Source organism: Caloenas nicobarica, chromosome 15 (genome assembly GCF_036013445.1).
Source record: "Caloenas nicobarica isolate bCalNic1 chromosome 15, bCalNic1.hap1, whole genome shotgun sequence".
In the NCBI taxonomy this organism is placed as follows: domain Eukaryota; kingdom Metazoa; phylum Chordata; class Aves; order Columbiformes; family Columbidae; genus Caloenas; species Caloenas nicobarica.
Window position 1 is genome coordinate 11,505,537 of NC_088259.1, and position 18,152 is coordinate 11,523,688.

Below are 18,152 nucleotides of genomic sequence, written 5' to 3' on the forward strand. Positions count from 1 at the left end.
AGCACGTGAAGTGAGAGGGATTTTCTTCTTTGTCAGAAACTGCCATTCTCCGCTTTTCAAGATGATCCATCATCACAACACCGGGCCGTTTCACGCTGCTCCCACAGGCAAGCTGGCCTGTCGCAAGACCTACAATACTTTAACATTATGGCAGAATCCACTAACACAGTTTAATCCAGACATTATGAAAATTCATAAATTTGGCAGTAGATCCCTCACTTCCTCCGCCCCAAGTGAAAATCGGTTTTCAGTGAACACCAGCCAAGCAATAGGAAACAGAAGGGCCATATCCTCACAAATACACCAGGCCAGATTAACCTCATGGGCACAGAACAGGAAATTTCCATGGAAATGCAGATTACTATTTAAAAAAGAGAAACTAAACTATTCATGTTTGTCAAGAAGAAATTACCCTGGTAACTTGCCAAACATTTTCCTGTTCTGTGGCAACCCTTTCACAAAACACTTTGGCAAACAGATATCTGACAGAATTAATGAAGGATACAGTTCTGACAGAGCAGGAACTGATAGCACATGGTCCTTAATTAAAGTCTGCGATTAGATTAAGAAACCCAAGGTGACACAGGCTAGAGGCAAGCGAGCAAAGCTATACACTCCCCATCTCACACAGAATTTCAAAGAATCTGAAATTCAAAGGATTGACCACTTTACCTGACGCAGTCTCAGAAAACTACCTCCTATATCTGAGAAAAAGCAGCTGCTCTGCTGTCCAGAATTCGCTGAGACCACAGGTATCATCCCCAAGGGGAATACTCAGTCATGAAGCGTCCAACTCATCGGCAATGCTAATAACTTCTGAATGCAAAGGAACTTCTCTCCGTGAAAACTCTGTACCCGTCACTGCCGTGATTCATCACCTGTGTAACTCAGTCCCTCCTGCACATTCGCAGGTGTGATCATCACCCAGTCAGGGTCAAACCACCTACCAGGAGGATGATTCCCAACCACACAATTCCATCACGTGAGTAGGTCTTTTGGATGTGACAGAGATGGCGTCAGAAGCAGGAAACTTCTCAGGCAGAGAGGAAATCCACCACAACAAAACCTGGGGTCTCTTTAGGATAGATTCTCATTCTAGAAGTGGATGTCATCAATTAATAACTACCGAAAAGTTGTGGCTTCTTCAAGAAGTAAACTTGTAGTATCTTAAAGGAGGCAGCACGCCACCTGCGCTGCCGCTGAGACTGCTGCACAATTCTAAAGCCCAACTTCACATGGAGTTCAAGTGCCCTGCTAAGCCTGGTTTGCTACTCGGAGGACACAAACCACAGTCCCCAGCTACCAACACCACTGAACTTGTGGGAACATGTTGCAGCTCCCTCTGGGGAACCAGGGCCCGGGACTCCTGGGGAGCAAGAGAAGAAGAGTAGGGTGTACACGCTGCCTTTCATCTCAGCATGGAGCTAAGACACAGCTGGAAAACGTGCTTGTTCCTGGCAGCCAGGTCTCAATCCTGGACTGAGAGCAGAACAAACCCTCTGTTCACTCCTCACGTGAATTTCCAACCATGTCTAAGTCCATCTTACCCACTTGTACTGCCCACGCTACTGCCATTCCTTCAGCTTTCGTGCTTCCCATTATTTTTTTCATTCCCATGAGTACATGAAGTGCTCTGCGCTCACCATTGCCAGCATTTCTCATTTCACCACTATTACAGGATTTCTGAGGAGACATTTATGTAGAAGACTTCCAAATTGTTTGAGATCTTTGGAAGGAATTTTTTTTTTATTAGAACACTTTAAGCATTTTATTTCAACACTAGAACCATGTAAGGCTCTTATAAATAACCACTCATCCTTATTAGTTCAAAGAAAAGAACTATTTGATACACTGCTCAAGCATGAAGCGATTCATGTTTGCTTTTCTAGAAACAACACTGGATTGCAAAGACTCTTGGCTCCCTATCTTGAAAGTATACCTGTACAATAATTTGTTTCTCACTAACAACAACAAAAAAAAAAACCCACAACATTTTCTACCTCAATTCCTCAGGATAAGCTTTCCATTAAAATAAATAAATGAACAAAATAACAAAAGAAATAACCCACATAAGATAGTTCACCTTTCAAAAGGTCTTAAAAGCATTACTTCTCAAGCTGCTATTAAATTACCTGCATTTTACAGAAAATGAAAGCAAGACTGCCACTAAAGGACTGTTACAGTGATGAAATGATAACCAGCATTAAGCTCTAATAAAAAACTCATTTCCAAATCTGAACCTGAATTACAATTCTTCCTTTCTTCTTTTCAGAAGATAGCACTACAAGTTTTACCAACAGCAGTTTACCTTTTATTTATTTCATAACAGCAATATATTCGTAGCCCCTCACCACACAAAATGCAGTTTATAGCTTGCTCTTTTTTTTTTTGCACTGTGCCCACTCACCCGTAACGGCATCATAAAACTCTTCTTCACTATTCATCCTTCAGTGTGAAGTTTCCGTACAGCCAATCCAGCTTCCTCTAATGCATCGTTGAACTCGGTTTAGAGATTAAGTATCTGTGTGCTGTCCAAGTCTTCTTTTGCAAATATCCAGCTGCTTCAGATGATCTATTTGACAAGACAAGGCAACAGAATTAGCAAGTTCCACGTTTCTGATCTGCACAAGCATGCACACTTGACAAATACTAATTTTCCTACTTCTTCCCATGGCAAAAGATGGATTCTTGCGTTCATAAGTAAATAGCTTTCTTTGATACCGAAGTCATTCTGAAGATAATACTACCTACCACAAGAACAGCTGATGTACTATGCTGCATTTGTCTCTATATAAAGATATCACATACATTACTGTAAAATAGACCTTATTTACTGCAAGTTAAATTTCAGGCAAGTACAGCTGGAAGGAACAGAAAACTGAAGGAAGAAAAAGACAGCTGGCAAAAAAAAAAAATCTGCTCTTCAGCGAGATGATGAGCCTTATCGCATCCTTAACCAAGAAAGCTGGGAACAAAAAGAACTTTATATCTCAAAATCTCACAGTTGCATAAAAATGTTGGGCCTCGTTGTACATCATGAAATCAGCATCTAGTGACCATTAGAGAAGTTTTGTCAGGCTACTGCTATGAAGAGACAACTGGAGACTTTTCCCCTGGAGAGGGATTGTGTAAAGAAACAACAAACTTTTCCTCGGTAAAGCCAAGCACACCACAAATAACTTAGAGATTGATGAAGCATTCCAGCTCTACTTTGTGGATAGGCTAAATTAGATTTTTCCAGGTGGTTGGCAATGGTGCAACACAAACATTTTTACTTCACCCAGTTTTAGCCAAGAAGAAGAATGAGAAAATTTAGTTTGTACTTGTAAAGATGTTCATCAGGTACCAACGACAAGCCAAGTACACAAAGACAAACAACAGCATGGCAATGCTATCAATATCTCCTCCAAAACAACCTCAATCTGTCAGTGTCAATTTTTTTATGATCCTTGAAGATCCCGCTGCTTTTGTGACAGTAGTTTTTTTTCCAGAGCAATTATAACTTGCACAATTCCATTCCAATTAAGAGAGACAAAGCCAGAAGCACATTTTGCTCCTAGTAGACGAGCTTGCCACGTTAGAAGCCCATTCCTTCTCTCTTCCTCGCTGCAAGAAATCAAACTGCACGATTCCTCCTGTATTTCAAGTCTGCTTACCTCACTGCCCAGAACAAAAGCTATTTGAATGGCTCACAAACATACAGTCCTTCCAATCCTCCATTCATAAGGAGGCATACTTTGGAACTCATCTAAGTTAATGAACATAGCGGTCGCCTCAAAGTGTTACATCTGCCAAGGCCAGGTACCTCGGTTAGTCATTTTCCCTTCAGAACTCCCTATTTTGCTTGCCATGATACAATTTTACTCTTTGAAATTACATTTAATGTGAGTGCCAAAGCAATTAACAGAAAACAACAAAGTTTAAAATAATTTATTGAAGCATGTCTTGAACAAGTTATTTGGGTAGAACCTAGTCATTTTTCTTATTTGCATGCCAATGCCTACAATATACAATATAAAAACCAGACCAGCAAGAGTTAAGTTAAGCATAGCACACGAAGTCAAAAACTTCCAAGAGCTTCTGGTATCTTCTAATCAAAGGACTACCACTTTGGTTCCTCTGAAATAAGCTTTGCACCTTGGTGATGTGGTAAAACCACCCACAAACAGGTTAAACAAGATCTTACACTGTCCAATAACACCATTTGGAAGTGGAGATACCAATGCTGAAATAAGAATTTCATGCTGGTCCCAAGCAAGCAACCCCAACACCTGAACAGGTAGGGGATGGAAATATTATTAAAAGGTTTCATTTTCTTAAAGGACATGAGGATCTTTTGCAAAAGCAAAGGACAAAACAAAGCATGCAGTCGCAATAATTACTGCAGAAACACAAGAAAATACCTCTACCATTGCCACAGCACACCTTGAAGTAGGTTTTCCAGAGAGGAGGGATGACTAAGACTGACATACTGCTTTCCAGAAGCATCTGTCACAGACAGAACAAACAAATGCTATTCTAAACACACATGGCACACCCATGGTCACAAGCACTCAGATCCCGAGATGCTCGCTCTCAGGAGAAAACATGCTGCTCTCAATGATCTTTACAGCCTTTATGCAGAGAATGTAAATATTCAAACCACCCACACTGTGGTGACAGCTGAGGTCCCATGATGAAGGAAGAACAAAGTTGTACCGAACCTGTCAATCAGCTCGTTGGGAACAATGTCAAACAAAGTGTTCTGTCAAGCACAGCGCTGAACGTGTCACTCGTGCCAGGTGACATGACTTCCAGTAACACACTTGGCTTTCAAAAGCTTAAATCCACACAGATTAGAAGGTCCTGTACAAGCCCCCAGTCCCCAGCAGCAGAAAGTACAGGGAACTCCTTTCCAGAGATCCAGTATTGATAAGATCAGTCCCAGACTTTGCACAGTTCCCACCTATTTTAAACCGTTTCCTCCCACTCGGATTTATTTTTAGAACCAGGACAACAAAAGTGCAAGACTGCAAATCACTTTACAAAGTATCTAAGTTGCTCAATGCATTCTTCTATACGAGAAGAGATGCAGACGCTCCTTTTGAAGAGAGGTTCCACCTTCAGAGCTTCTCTCCAAACCCAAAGGTGTGGAGATCCCCCGCCCGCTGAGGTGCTCTCCAGCCCCTGTCCTCTCCATGATGCTCTGGAGATGACTTGTAACGGTTGCCCATAACATTTCACTTGCTTACAGCCCTCCCAAGCACTAGAAGTTGAAGTTTCCTATGCTATTCATCTGGGTAGGTTAGGAAGCCCTCGAGTTTGTCATCATGTGTGCTTGCTCCTTCTCAAATTCCACTCCTCAACAAAAAAGAACACCAAACACTTTATATCTGTGTCACTGAGATCCTGGGTCCTCAGAACTTACACACCAATCAAAAAAACCAAACACTAGTACCTGTTCAAAACAACCTGTAAGAGTTTGAACATGCAATTCCTATGACTTAGTTAATTCAACCTAACTAGTTACTCCATACTGACTTGTTCTCAACAAAGACCCAGGTGCTTAACCAAAAGTTACTCCTCCTTCAAGAAACATTTACATATCTATAGAAAGGTAAAGCATTTACAGCTGGAGTAGCTCATCTGAGTGGAATGTGGTTCAGCCAGCTCAGTTTTGAGGTCTGGTTTGCTGACTCCAGCTGCCCTGACTCCTCCAGACCTGAAGTCGAAATTTTACACCATGCAGCAATTCTGGAGTCACTGCTTTGCTGAAACCATCCTCCTGTCTTCACAAATCCTGAGGTTTTTTGCTCACAAAGCCCATGTTCTAGCTCTATGAGATATATACAAAACATTGGGTCATGTTCATTATACAGACATTGAATCTACTTGTGAGATCAAGGAGCATTTCAGCAAAACCAAGTAAGGAAAGAGTAAATAGTCATGAAAATAAACACAAACCTTCACCAGCATGAGCAGGTATGGTGTCTGAAGTTCAATAAGCGGGAATTAGAGTGCCACCCAAGAATTAATGAACCAGCACATTCAGCAGCTTTTTCACATGTACGGTTTTGCTGGATGTGCGCTTCCACAGCAAATTTTAAAACAAATCAAGTTTATTAACTTAAAGTAGAATGCCTGCAGCAAGGGGGAAAAAAATAAAATTAAAACTTTCTGTCAAATCTCATATGAGAAAAATACTAAAATACTGCACAAGTATTGCCGTGGGGGAGGAAAAGAAGGGGCAAATCCCATTAATTCTGAAAAGACACTCAATTTTCAGGTTTTTGCTTTTCTTTAATGGGTCAAAAGGTCACAAGCTCAATTTAATAGAAATATCTTTGACTGAATTTAAAATCAGCTTGATACAAATAAAAATTAATTCCATACCCTGTTTAATCCACCAGACAGCACATGTTAATAAAGAGAAACATTTCCATTAGTTTGATATCCTGGGTTCAGGATGCACTTTCTGTCCAGAAAGAGATGCCAGAAGAGCCAGCAGAAGATCAAACACACACCCTTCATACTGACACTAAAAATAATAAATAAAAACATAAGGAGAACAAAAACCCCAACAGTCCTGCAACGTAACTGGTGGAATAAGAGCCAACTCCACCTTCTCGAGTTGCCAACTGAAATAAAACATAGCTGTAGTACTTCAAGGGATGGAAATAAATAGCTTGAACTAGAAGATAAATATTAATGTATTTTTGCTTCATAGACATCTCCTGAAAGCATCGAACTGCAGCGTTTCATCTCTCAATGAAAGCTTCAGCAAGGATGAATCTTAATTGACTCATGAAATTAGGTTACCTACAACACTGGGTTTAAAGCACCTATAAAAATTAGCCAAGAAGTCAATTTAATTGACGATTTAGATACCTGCTGCAATTATACGCACTTAAAATCTCTCCAACCAGAGAACAGCTACACAGACTGCAGAATCCTGAAGAGGATTTTTATTTACCAAATTAGATTTGTTTCTCACTCAAAGTTTGAATGTAACAGCATCTTCCATCAGGATGTCTTGGCAAGATGAAACTCGCTCCGCATCCACAGCAAGAGAAGAACGAGTCCCTTCTCAAGTCTGCTGAATGAGGTGCAGAGAGGTCGAGTGACAAGGATCTTGCAAAACTGGGGCTGCCCCTAGGACAGGCCTTCATGTAGCTGGGGGTTATTTGCATTTAGCTTGGAACACATGAGCCAAACAGATTGATGGCACAGAGAGTCATGTTCTGTTCTCTCGGGAATACACGGGTTTTTGGTGCTATTTCACAAGGATTAGAATCGACGGAAGCAACACAAGTCTGGTTTGCAACTGAGTTCAGGCTGCAAAGTTTGTTTCTGCATCAGAACAAAGCACAATAATTGCCACATACATCAAGTACTGCCCCCAGTACAAAGCGACAGCATTTCTATCAGAAACTTCATTTATTGAACATAAAAACTGTAAAGACGACACCGGACAGAGAATTCCCGACCAGTACAGTGATTAATGATCTACAGGAACCGATGGGGATCCCCAGTGTCACTTCTGCCAAATATTCTGTTCTACGGCCAAAGATAATGGTTCACAGAACTTCCACCAAAACTAAGAAACAAAAAAGACCAAGGAAACTTGATTCCAGCAGATTAATATTTTCTGATGCAAAATACTTCATTGAAATTCCCACAGAATTCTGCAAGTATTCTCCTTTTTTAACACTATGTCAACATTTGAGACACTTTTCTACCTGAAAGCATCTGGTACAACATCCTTTGGACTTTGTAACCTTCCCTTAGACACTATTTCATTGTCCACAATTACAAAAGATCACAAAATTCTGGTTTACATGCCTTCCCTACCCATGAGGCATAATTCTAGGCTACATCCTGACTGATACACTAGCTCATTTCTAGCCACACTGTTTAAAAATAATAATAATCATAATAATCAGTAATTCAATACTATCTTGTAAAACTAGTTACTTCTTACCAGTTTCCTAAAGGATTTGTTTTATCTTCTTTGTAAGAGATACAAGGCAGGAAGTAATCAATAACTCCAAGCACAGTGGATTTGAACACAAGTATCAGTAGATATAGAATTAATCATTTACGAACATTTCTCTTTGAACCAAAACTTACTTTGAAGGTAAAATTAAATATGCTTGAATATTTCTTATCAATGTAACCACCCCTACAAATTGATCACAGAAGTTTAAGAATGTGAAGAAAACTACAGCACATAACATCACTGGAGAAAGCCCCTAGAACCGCAAAAATAATTAGAGATTTATTTTACAGATCTTCTTCCTAAAAGGCACTGGTTAAGCTTTGTCTCTGTGGACCCATTCTCTCCAGGTAGGTAGAGTTTTACATTTATTCTGTACAAGGTATCTTACAAATAATTTTCGTGGAGATTCTTAATTATGATAGCGATCATACTGCAAATAAAGCAGGATGACAACAGCTGACTAACCCAGGGCAAAGCCCTACAGCACAAGAAACCATGTTTTTGTGGCTACCAACAATTCCTCACACAGCGAAATTCTGCAGCATGAGTTCATGCACGTGGCTAGTAGACTATGTGCTGAAGATTTTTAAGATATCACAAATTTGCAAAAGCTTTAGAAAGTCAGAGTTTCTGCTATGTTTGCATTTCCTTTAAAGCTACATTTATAGTAGATACTTAATGGATTCCAGTATAAAGGCATTACTATGTCTGCTGTTGTCAACAGATTAAAAAAAACCAACCAAACAAAAAAACTTGGACTGCTCAAGACAGGACAAATACCTCTAAATAGAGTTCACTTTTAATAATGAATCCACCTAGGTATCTTCTCGGTAACATTAATCCATGCAGATAATACAATGGTTGCACAGCATTTAGAACTACATTTAAGACAAAATAAGGCCACGTAAATGAAGTTCTTTCCATCTCTAAATACAGATAGCATTTTTGTTTCACTATTAAACAATCGTTCAATAGGTTCATCGATGTTGTGCAACACCTAGAAAGAGCTTGTGCATGGGGGAGACATTCTGTTCTTCTAACAAAGTTCTCATTTCGTCCAGCAAACAAACATGCCGCTAAATGCACTGCTATAAACAAGCTGGTGTTCTTCTCTGTAGTCTTAACAGGTACAAGTTTTATAATTGACAGTTATTAAAAGGATTCTCGTTCTCACTCGCTCGAGTGGCTGGGTCTGGAGTGTGTGACGTGAACCACAGACACCCCAGAATCCCAACACTGCTGCCTTAGAACCCCCACATCGGCATTTCTTCTGAACTATCGCTAGAGCCAAAACCCAACAAGATATATTAACAGATTGCTTTGGGAGCCCTAATAAAAACTGACTCAGAAGGGTAAAAATAATGAGAGTACAGATATAATGAAGTAATCCGTTCACGAAAACACAGTTGTTGACAAATATCGTAAGCACACAACCTTCTTTGTGATACCACAAAGGTTCAGAGCATCCCAACAACCACAACACTCCTCTAAAACTGAACAGCCAAGGAACTGAACTCCAACAGGAATGCCACGGATCCAGGGTTCCCTTCAGCCTAATGCCAAGCACAGAGGTTACATGTCCAACAGGGCAATATACAGTTTAAGTTTTGCATCGTAAAACCAAGAGGGCCAAGATTAAAAGGTCCAGATGTATTTCTGCAGCTGCAGACACAATCCACCTTTTGTGCACACCAGATTTATAAACAATCCCAGGAAGACAACGCTCTCCAGCCCCCTACATTTGCTGAATGGAGGGCTGCTGTTATTTACTAAAAACCTGTCTCATTAAATTATGTGCATAATAACATATACTGAAATAATCTAAAGGATCTGTCTAGACCAGCAAGTGAATTTCCAATTGTAACTGCACTAAAAAAAAAAACAACGCAAAACAAACACACACACATTTAAGAAAGCTTAGTCTATTCTTGTAACTTATTGATCCTGAAAATTAAGGCATTATCATTGTGCACTGAATCAATGATAAATTTTTGAAGAGTATAACTGAAAGTAATGCTAAGCCACATTTGACACATTCTAATTGCTTGCTGCTCTCCTGCAACTTGCTATTACAAGCCTTTAAGAATACAAAGTAAATAATTACATCATCATACATTCTTCTGCATAGTAATTATTCAGAATTCAAATACTGAGAGAACGTATTTTTTAATTAAGAGTTCTATAGTGGTCTATTGCATAAAATAATGAAAACCATAAAAGAACAGATATAACACACAATCTATATTTTTTTGCAACAGGAAACATGTCAAAGTCCCATATCTTCCAAAGCAGCACATACAGAGTGACCAACTTTTTCCTTGCTCTCACTTTGCCATTTATTCAGGTAGGCAAAGATGCCCCTGGGATCAGCTACATATTCAAACTCAGCAAAAACATTCAAGATATTGAGCACTCCATATTTAACACGTATTCTTTGCATGCCTGGTTTTGTGTATTTCTTAAAAAAAAAAATTAAGAGAACCAAAGATTTTAGTTATTTCACAGAGAACAGACTTAACACTAAGCATTTTAAAACATCATATTGGAGCCAAATACAGACGTTCCTTATTAGAAATCTTCATGACTGAGGTGACAAAACCAATGCTGATTGAAGGACTAGAAAAAAATAACCAACTTGTAAATGGAAGTTCTAGTTATCAAGTAGCATGATGTAATGTCACATTGTTCAAGGACAAGTTACTTCAAATACCAAAGCTAACGAATTATCTGCCTAAAAATTCAGTGTACTTGCAATGTGAATCTTGCTTTCAAACAACAACAAAAATCATCTGACTGGCACTACAAACAGTGATTTAAAAATATAGCCTTATCAAAGCAAAAAAACCTGACTGGTACGTTTTCCAGCCAACACTAAACAGAAAGCAAAGCTTTCCACCTTTGTTCTAGGTCAGCATGTGTGAAGTTCACACAGTAGAATTCACAAGAAGAAAGACTGAAAAAAATACCAGGCTCAATCATGAGACCTGTCAGCTTAAGCAAGTACGTATCATAGAAAGCAGTAACAGTATTAAAACTGATTTAAAGAAACCATCCAACAGTGAAAATTACCCTCCATCAAGTATATTTGCACAGATGTTAGCAAACAAATAACTACACGCACCGCACTGTTTTCCAGTATTGCATCAACAGAAATGTCTAACTTATAGTCTTCAGCTACTTGCAGGCACAGAGTTTTTTGTCTAATCATCATTTTTCCATCTTGAACTTTTCTGTTTATAAGATTATAGTGGCATGGTTGAAGAGCTAGTTTTGGAGAAAAATGGCATATTTATTCCTGGACAGCAGATGTCTCAGTGTTTCCTTTCCAGCACTCCCTGAAGTTACAAGTTCATTATGAGGTGCTGCTGGTCAGGAAAGTAACACGTAAGAATCACTCCTGATCTTATCCTACATCACCCTCAGCTTTCTGTCACATGGTCAAACGTTTGTATGACTTGACAACTATTTTAAGAAAAGCTCTGTTTACAGTAACTGAAAACTCAGGGGGTTACTTGGGGGAAAAAAAGAAAACAACACTGCTCTGAATTTCTTGCTTTCGTGCTAGTTTAGCCAGTTCTCCTACTTCCATCCAGCACTTTATGTTTGGAAGTTACCCAAGTCACTGCTTCCAGAAATTGCTCTGAGATTTTAAAAGTCCCAGTATATACTGGTATAAAGTTTCTTAAGATTATATATATGTGGTTGCCCCCAGATGTCAATATGAACGTGGAGATACTGAACTTCGGAAGATTAAGTTGGAATGAAACTTTTTTTTTCTTGTATACATAATCTTTAAAAAAGGAAACACTATTAGGAGAGTCGTATGGAAATGCTAATCTACAGTGCAGATCTGTGTCTCCTTTTCTCTTTTCCTTTTTGAAATCTTAAATGAAGACTATGTACTTTAATTGAGAAAACCCACAGTAAATGAAAGCAATATCTGCTTGCACCGAACATGCTTTGCAGATACTTCTGAGGGGAAACACAAGGTTATGCTAGACATAAAAAACAGAAGGCGATTTCAAACCCACATCTGAAATTCTGGCCTGCAACATTGCACAGTGAGAAACCACTTCCAAAAGGAATTTTGAATCCAAATATACAGATAGCACAAACAGGATTAACATCCAAATTAAATAAATGGCAACATAATTTATACCTTTGTCACCATGCAGAAGTTCTGGTGGCAAGTTATTTAAAATAAAGCCTTTTTTCCTGCTATCTTTCCCATCTTGCTTGTCTCCCTTTCAGGAGCTCTGTAAGAGAAACACGGAGCAGGTAACTGAAGAACAAAAAATAAAACCAAACTCAAGTAAATCCTAACCGCTCCCTGAGCTTCACTCGTGGCCTAAAAGGCCCCGAGAGGCTCACGTACCGTGCTTAAGCTGAGCTCAACACATTCACCTTGGGAAATGCGTGTCACAGACTCCTTTAAACTACCCAGCTCCAAAAGCAAGCAGGAAATAAAAATAAAAAATCTAAAACCCCCTACGCTAGGACTGTCAGAACCGCAACCCGCGCTCTGCCCAGCAACGTCCTTCAGCCTCCCGCGTCCCCGGAGCCCCGCGGTGGAGTGACCGTCCTGCCCGCGGCTGGGGGCACCGGACCCGCCACGGGAACACGGTTGGACCCAACGCGCCACCGCCTCAGCGGCCCCGGCCTGCGGTTCGCAGCGCCCGGAGAGAACCGGCGAGCGGGTCACGGAGCCCGTGCCCGCCGGGGAGGAGGGTGCAGCGCCCGGGGGACAGCGCTCCCCCAGCCCGCTGCCCGCCGGCAGCCCGGCCGGGCCGCCCCCGCCCTGGCAGCCCGCCCCGCGGCGCTGAGGAGAGCGACCCCCGCCGGGGAGGGACCCCCGCGCCGGGCTGGGCCGCGCCAGGCCCGGGCGGGGCTGGGGGAGGCGCTGCCGCCCGTCCCTCAGCGGGGGCACTGCTGCGGCAGGTGGGGGGAGCGGAGCCCCCGCGGGGAGCGGCGGGGCGGGCAGGCGGGGCGGGCCGGCGGGGCGGACGCGGCGGCATTACCTGGCACCGCGCTCCCGCGACGGCCCCGCCGCAACGCTCCCCCCGCCCGGCACGGCTGACACCCAGGCGGAAGTGCGGCGCTCGCAGCGGCAGAGTGACGCGTCTGTTCGCCAATCGGAGAGCGCGGCCTCGCCCCGCTGGGGCTGAAGCGACGAATCGGCTTTCCCGCCCACGCGCCCGAAGGCGGGGCGAATGCTAATGAGGCGCGGAGCCTCACAGCTCCGGGCCGCACGACCGCTGGCCAATAGCGAGCGGGAGGGGCGGGGCTATGCAGATTGAGCGGCCTCACCTGGCGCTTTCGGCGGGGCCGGTGCGGCCTCCGCTGCACAAATACACCCGGGTTTTGCACAAATGCACACCATTTTTGTCTTACCGACGTCGTGTAGCTGTGGGGTTTTTTGGGTGCTTTCATCAGCAGCCAGTTGCTAAACATGGGTTTAGCTCACAATAACCTACGTATGAGAGAATAACCTATGTATGAGAGAGTCTTCATAACATAAGGGTGGATACATGGCCAACTCACCTTTTTTTTTTTTTTTTTTTTTTTCTTGGTTTGCTGTGTGCCAGTGTGAGTTTCACCAAATTTTTATTTTACTAGCATTCCAACCGACTTTGAGGCATACTGTGTATCAGCAGCATTTTGATTTTCAGGCCATTCCTTCATCCCAGTGAGCTCCAACATCTTCCATGTCCAGCCATCCTCTGTGTCATAGAATCGTAGAACCAGTTTAGTTGGAAAAGACCTTTAAGATCATCAAGTCCAACCATTAACCCAACACTGCCAAGTCCACCTCTAAACCACATCCCCAAGCTCCTCACCTATATGAAACATTTCACCTGTTAATCTTGTGTTTGATGACCAGACTCTTCGCAGCACAGCAGTCAGGAGAAAATACTTGGAAATACAACAAATAGAAACATTCTCCATATCCTGTGTCTTCTAAGCAGCCTGAGTCCCCGCATCTGCCCGTCCAGCTCTGAGCAGCTTAATGGACACGTGGAAATCCCAGAGAAATGGTCAATAAAGTCAAGGGCTGTCAGGAGAGAAGGTGGCAGGTGCCTCTGATTCTGTAGCCCTGAACTTGTTCATCCACAACGAGTGGCTGGAGACAAGTTCATTAACAGTCCCCTTCACGTCAGAGCAATTACTGGTGCGCTAAAGCAATTGAGACCGTTCGTAGATGTCAATGCAAGTGGCAAAGCTGGGAGTCAGGAGTTTAAAATTAGTTTGACCCACAACATCTCTCTCAGATAACACCTGTCCTGCTCTTTGTATTTACCTTCTAATTTTGGGGTCTGCAAAGTATTGCCTTCATAGACTCTTCCATGGTCAGAGAGATTTGGAACTCTTTTCCACTGAAATGTGTCTGTCTCCCTTTTCATACCTGAAAGCTAAGAATTGAAAGAAATCTCATTGGACCCAGCGACCAGGACTTTAAAAGGGAAAAAAAATTGCAAATAATGCACAGAGCAAGATGCTTCAGGAGATGAGCCGCAGGGATATCAAGCATCCATCCTGAGGAGCTAGAAACCCATCGCTCTGGGTGAAGCACATCTCATAGCGCTAAGACAAAGCAACCCATTGACATCATTGCTGACAATACATGAGACAAGAATTAACAGTGACAATGCTCCTTGCTCTGACACAAATGCAAGGTTTTAAATGAAACCTCCACTGCGAATTTCTCACCTGCATTGGGAGTGAGGAGGGTTTTGGGGCGGGCAGAGCTGGCTCGGGGGGTCTGTCGATCTCTCTGGATCCAGCCTTGCTAAACCCACGTGCTGTTTCACCCCTGCGCTCACCCGGGCAAAGTTGCAAGGAAGGCACTGTTGGATTCATCTTTAGGCAAAACAAATCTTGGGGGGGACAGGCTCATTTGTATCATTCCAAATCTGGTTTTAATATTTTCCTGATTTGCCCAGAAAAGTGATTTTTTTTTTCCAATAAGCCCTGATTCAGGAACCCATTGCTGGATTGCTCAGCATTATAGGCTGAACATTAAGCAAAGAAATATTCCTATTGTAGCTTTTAAGCAAAGGATCTGGAAGCAGCTGATCTGGAAGTGTCCCCAGAAGGATCATGGAAACAGAAATCCACTGATCAGATGACCAAGGAATATTGGATTTGAGTAGCTTTTGCAGGTCTTAATTGAAGGCATGTGCATTCTGAGCCCGCCACAAAAAACATTCTCCCAGGCATTTCACGTGCATTTGAAATAAATACCCATTCTTAGCAAAACCAAGGCTAATTGAGAATTTATTCTTTTATTAAATATTATGGGGCTACTCTCTAGCAATCTAAAATCACAGAAGCACAAAATTGGACAGGGAGAAGAATTGAGCTCTGTATTTGTCTCCCTCCTATGCTGGAAATGAAGGGAGAAAAGTTACCTTTTAAGGGAGATGGCACAGAAAATTTTGCCTTGCTGGCAAAAGTTTCGCAACATTAAAAGTAATTAAAATGGGGTTTTACAGTGGAAAACATTGAGCAACTGTGTCAGGCATAGGTGTAACCGTCAGCTCCACCTGTAATAAACCCAACTGTTCTCCTCCTGCGGAGCAACGCAATCCACTCCAAAAACTGATCCAAGCAAACCTTGTCACTGCAGCGGCTTTGCAAAAGCTAAATTGCAACAGAACGAGGAAGGGCAAATGGAAAAACAAACCACCTTGATCCTGTGATGTAGAGAGAATGCAAGGAAATACGGCGCATTACAGCAAAAATACTGATCGTGTGTCACTAGGTGTATGTAGGCAAATGCCTCTTCTCTCCTCTTCCCAATAAGCCAGTGGCCAACGGACGCCTTCCTCGCCGGGGAACTTCAAAACCAAAATTATTTGATTAGCAAGCGCTCCAGCATCTCCTGCCTGCTGCTGCGCTGGGCCCTGCTCTGTGCTGTGCTTTCCTGCAGCGAGACGTGGGAGTCCTGCCACATAGAGCCCCCACAGCCCCCCAAGAGCTGCCGGGGAGAATTTCAGAGACGCAGCATTGTTCTTATGTGCTCAATGTGCTCGGAAACACTCCCGCTCCAACAGCTTCTACCTGGGAGGACTATGGGGCTTGTCCACGCTTGAAAGCTAATTTGGATTAAGGTACAGTGTGAATTAAAAGCAGATCAGCAATCCCAAAATATGTCTGGGTAATTAAGCCCCAAGGTATCAAACCAATTGATTAAACGTATCATCACTAATTGCAACATCCACAGAGAAGCAAAATAATTGTGCTCAGGAGAAGAAGGTCGCGCGTCCTGGCGCTGGCAGAGATGGAGCAGGTTTGGGTTGACCCACAGGCAGATGTGGATGTGGAAGCTGGATGTGGAGATAGAGCACAGCCCGTCAGACGGTGGCCAGGACTGTGACCAGGAGCTCAGCCCAGCTGTGGCCACCACCCAGCCGGTGGCACTGGCCACGGGGCAGGAGCTCCCCAGCCCAGGGCAGGGACCAGCCCGGGCAGCCACGGTGGACATGGCGCTTTTCACACCCTGTTCTCGGCAGCTTTCTTGTTAAACGTTAATTGCGATTATTATAAGACGGCACACCCCCGTCACGCCGCGCTTGCAGCGGCAGGTTCTCCCTCTTTCCAAGGGAGAGGAGGCTGCGTCCAGATACAAGTGAGCCAGATACCACCTTGCAAAATGAGGAACATCCAAATCATCTACAAGCTGAGTAGTAAAGGCTTCCTCCTGTCTCATCTCAAAAGATAGACATTTTGAATTCTATTGGCAGTGATGGTGTATTTTGAGTTGCTGGCACTAAAAAAGGGAAGATACTGTGAAAGAGCTAGGGACACATAAATCTATTTAATATAAAAAAGACACTTAAAAAGCAGACATTGGCAACACTGATAAGGCTTTAGTGAAAAACACAGTAATGCTGAAACCACATGAATTTTAACCAGAATCTTGAAGAAAAGCAATTCAAGAGAAAAAGGAATCCATAAATAATGAGGAACATGGCAAAAGCTGAATAAGTAGAAATAGCCAGTCTGTTAAAAGGCTGAATAAGCATGTTCTTTGTAACGGCATGGAAAGGAAAAGACACAACAGTCTGTATCCTCCGCTTCAGTGGTAATTTCCCTGGGAGCTGCACCCATTCAGCTGAGGGCAGCTCAGGGTCTGAGCCACTTCTCTTCAATATAAAATAAAGTTTTGAACATCTCTGTGGTCAAAGCTGTGAAGGCTGAAAAGCCGCATGCTAAGTGTACAAGGGGCTTTCCACAGTAAGGCAGAAAGCTGCTTGAAAAAACTGCTTTCTCAAAAAGTCTAGATGTTTCCCTCTGCTGAATCCGGAATTCTTCTTATTCCAGCTGTGACTTCTGGCACTGGGAACTCCCACTCCTGGAGCTGAGTAGAGATGAACAGGAGGTTGTGCTCAGGATAAAAATAATTGAGCAAAAGTGACTTACACGTTCCCGTCTCACCCTCCCTGGGATGAAAGTCCATGGTTTTCTTGCATCCGCACAGCAGGGAAAATAGGGGTAGATCTGCTTTGACTCACCGCTCCAGCGGGGGTTGGAAGCATCAGTGGGGACACCGTGGAGCCCGACTTTTAGAAACCAGCTCCTGCTGAGGGCTGGGGACCCTCGAGCTTCAGCCGTCTGTTTCAGGAGCAGATCTGGAGTCTGTTTTCCCAGTGCCCATGCGCCATCGTGCTGCCGCTAGTCGATCCACTAACGATCGATGATGCTTTAGATCCTAATAGAGGTTTATTTGTCAAGCTTGGCCACAAGAGCGTCTTATTTAGAATTAATTACAGTGTCTGGGTTTAGCTACCTGTACAGCAGCGTGGCAAGCTACGCTTGTGCTCTCCGGACCACATTTCTATCAATGGATGGCAGTACTGACATCAGAGATGAATTCAACGGCTTGTATGATGCTTGCTTTCATAAGCCGAAGTCAATAGAAACTAATTATACTTATTGATGCAAGATCAGAATTGACGTGTGAGTAAAATTTAACCTGTCTGAGTGCTTCCTTGGTAACTTATCTCTGTCTCCAGCATCCCAGCGCCTGGGATGGATGTGCGGGAGGCAGGGCAGAGGGATGCTCCTCACAGCCCATGGTACAAGGGACATTTTCCTTGGGCTATACCCCATACCAGGGCAGAAAGTGGAACAGATTCCTACTGGCCAGGTAGTGTGGAGGTGTTGCTGATGT

The 18,152-nt window shown here is 42.9% G+C and overlaps 1 protein-coding gene across 3 annotated transcripts in view; it reads right to left on the bottom strand.

Annotated features, from left to right (window-relative positions):
- The window catches only part of OSBPL2 (oxysterol binding protein like 2), a 29,187-nt gene extending 16,114 nt beyond the window's left edge, over nucleotides 1-13,073 (bottom strand). The window contains exons 1-3 of one of the 3 annotated variants that reach the window (XM_065645508.1): nucleotides 12,997-13,073; nucleotides 12,138-12,234; nucleotides 2,408-2,572 (exon numbers count right to left, since the gene is read on the bottom strand). In XM_065645508.1, the coding sequence (XP_065501580.1) occupies nucleotides 2,408-2,444 (37 nt within the window). In that variant the 5' untranslated portion in view covers nucleotides 2,445-2,572; nucleotides 12,138-12,234; nucleotides 12,997-13,073. Of the gene's footprint in view, nucleotides 1-2,407; nucleotides 2,573-12,137; nucleotides 12,235-12,353; nucleotides 12,760-12,996 lie in introns of those variants that run through there. The other 2 variants (XM_065645509.1, XM_065645510.1) reach the window with 2 other exon arrangements.
- Nucleotides 13,074-18,152: the final 5,079 nt, after the last annotated feature.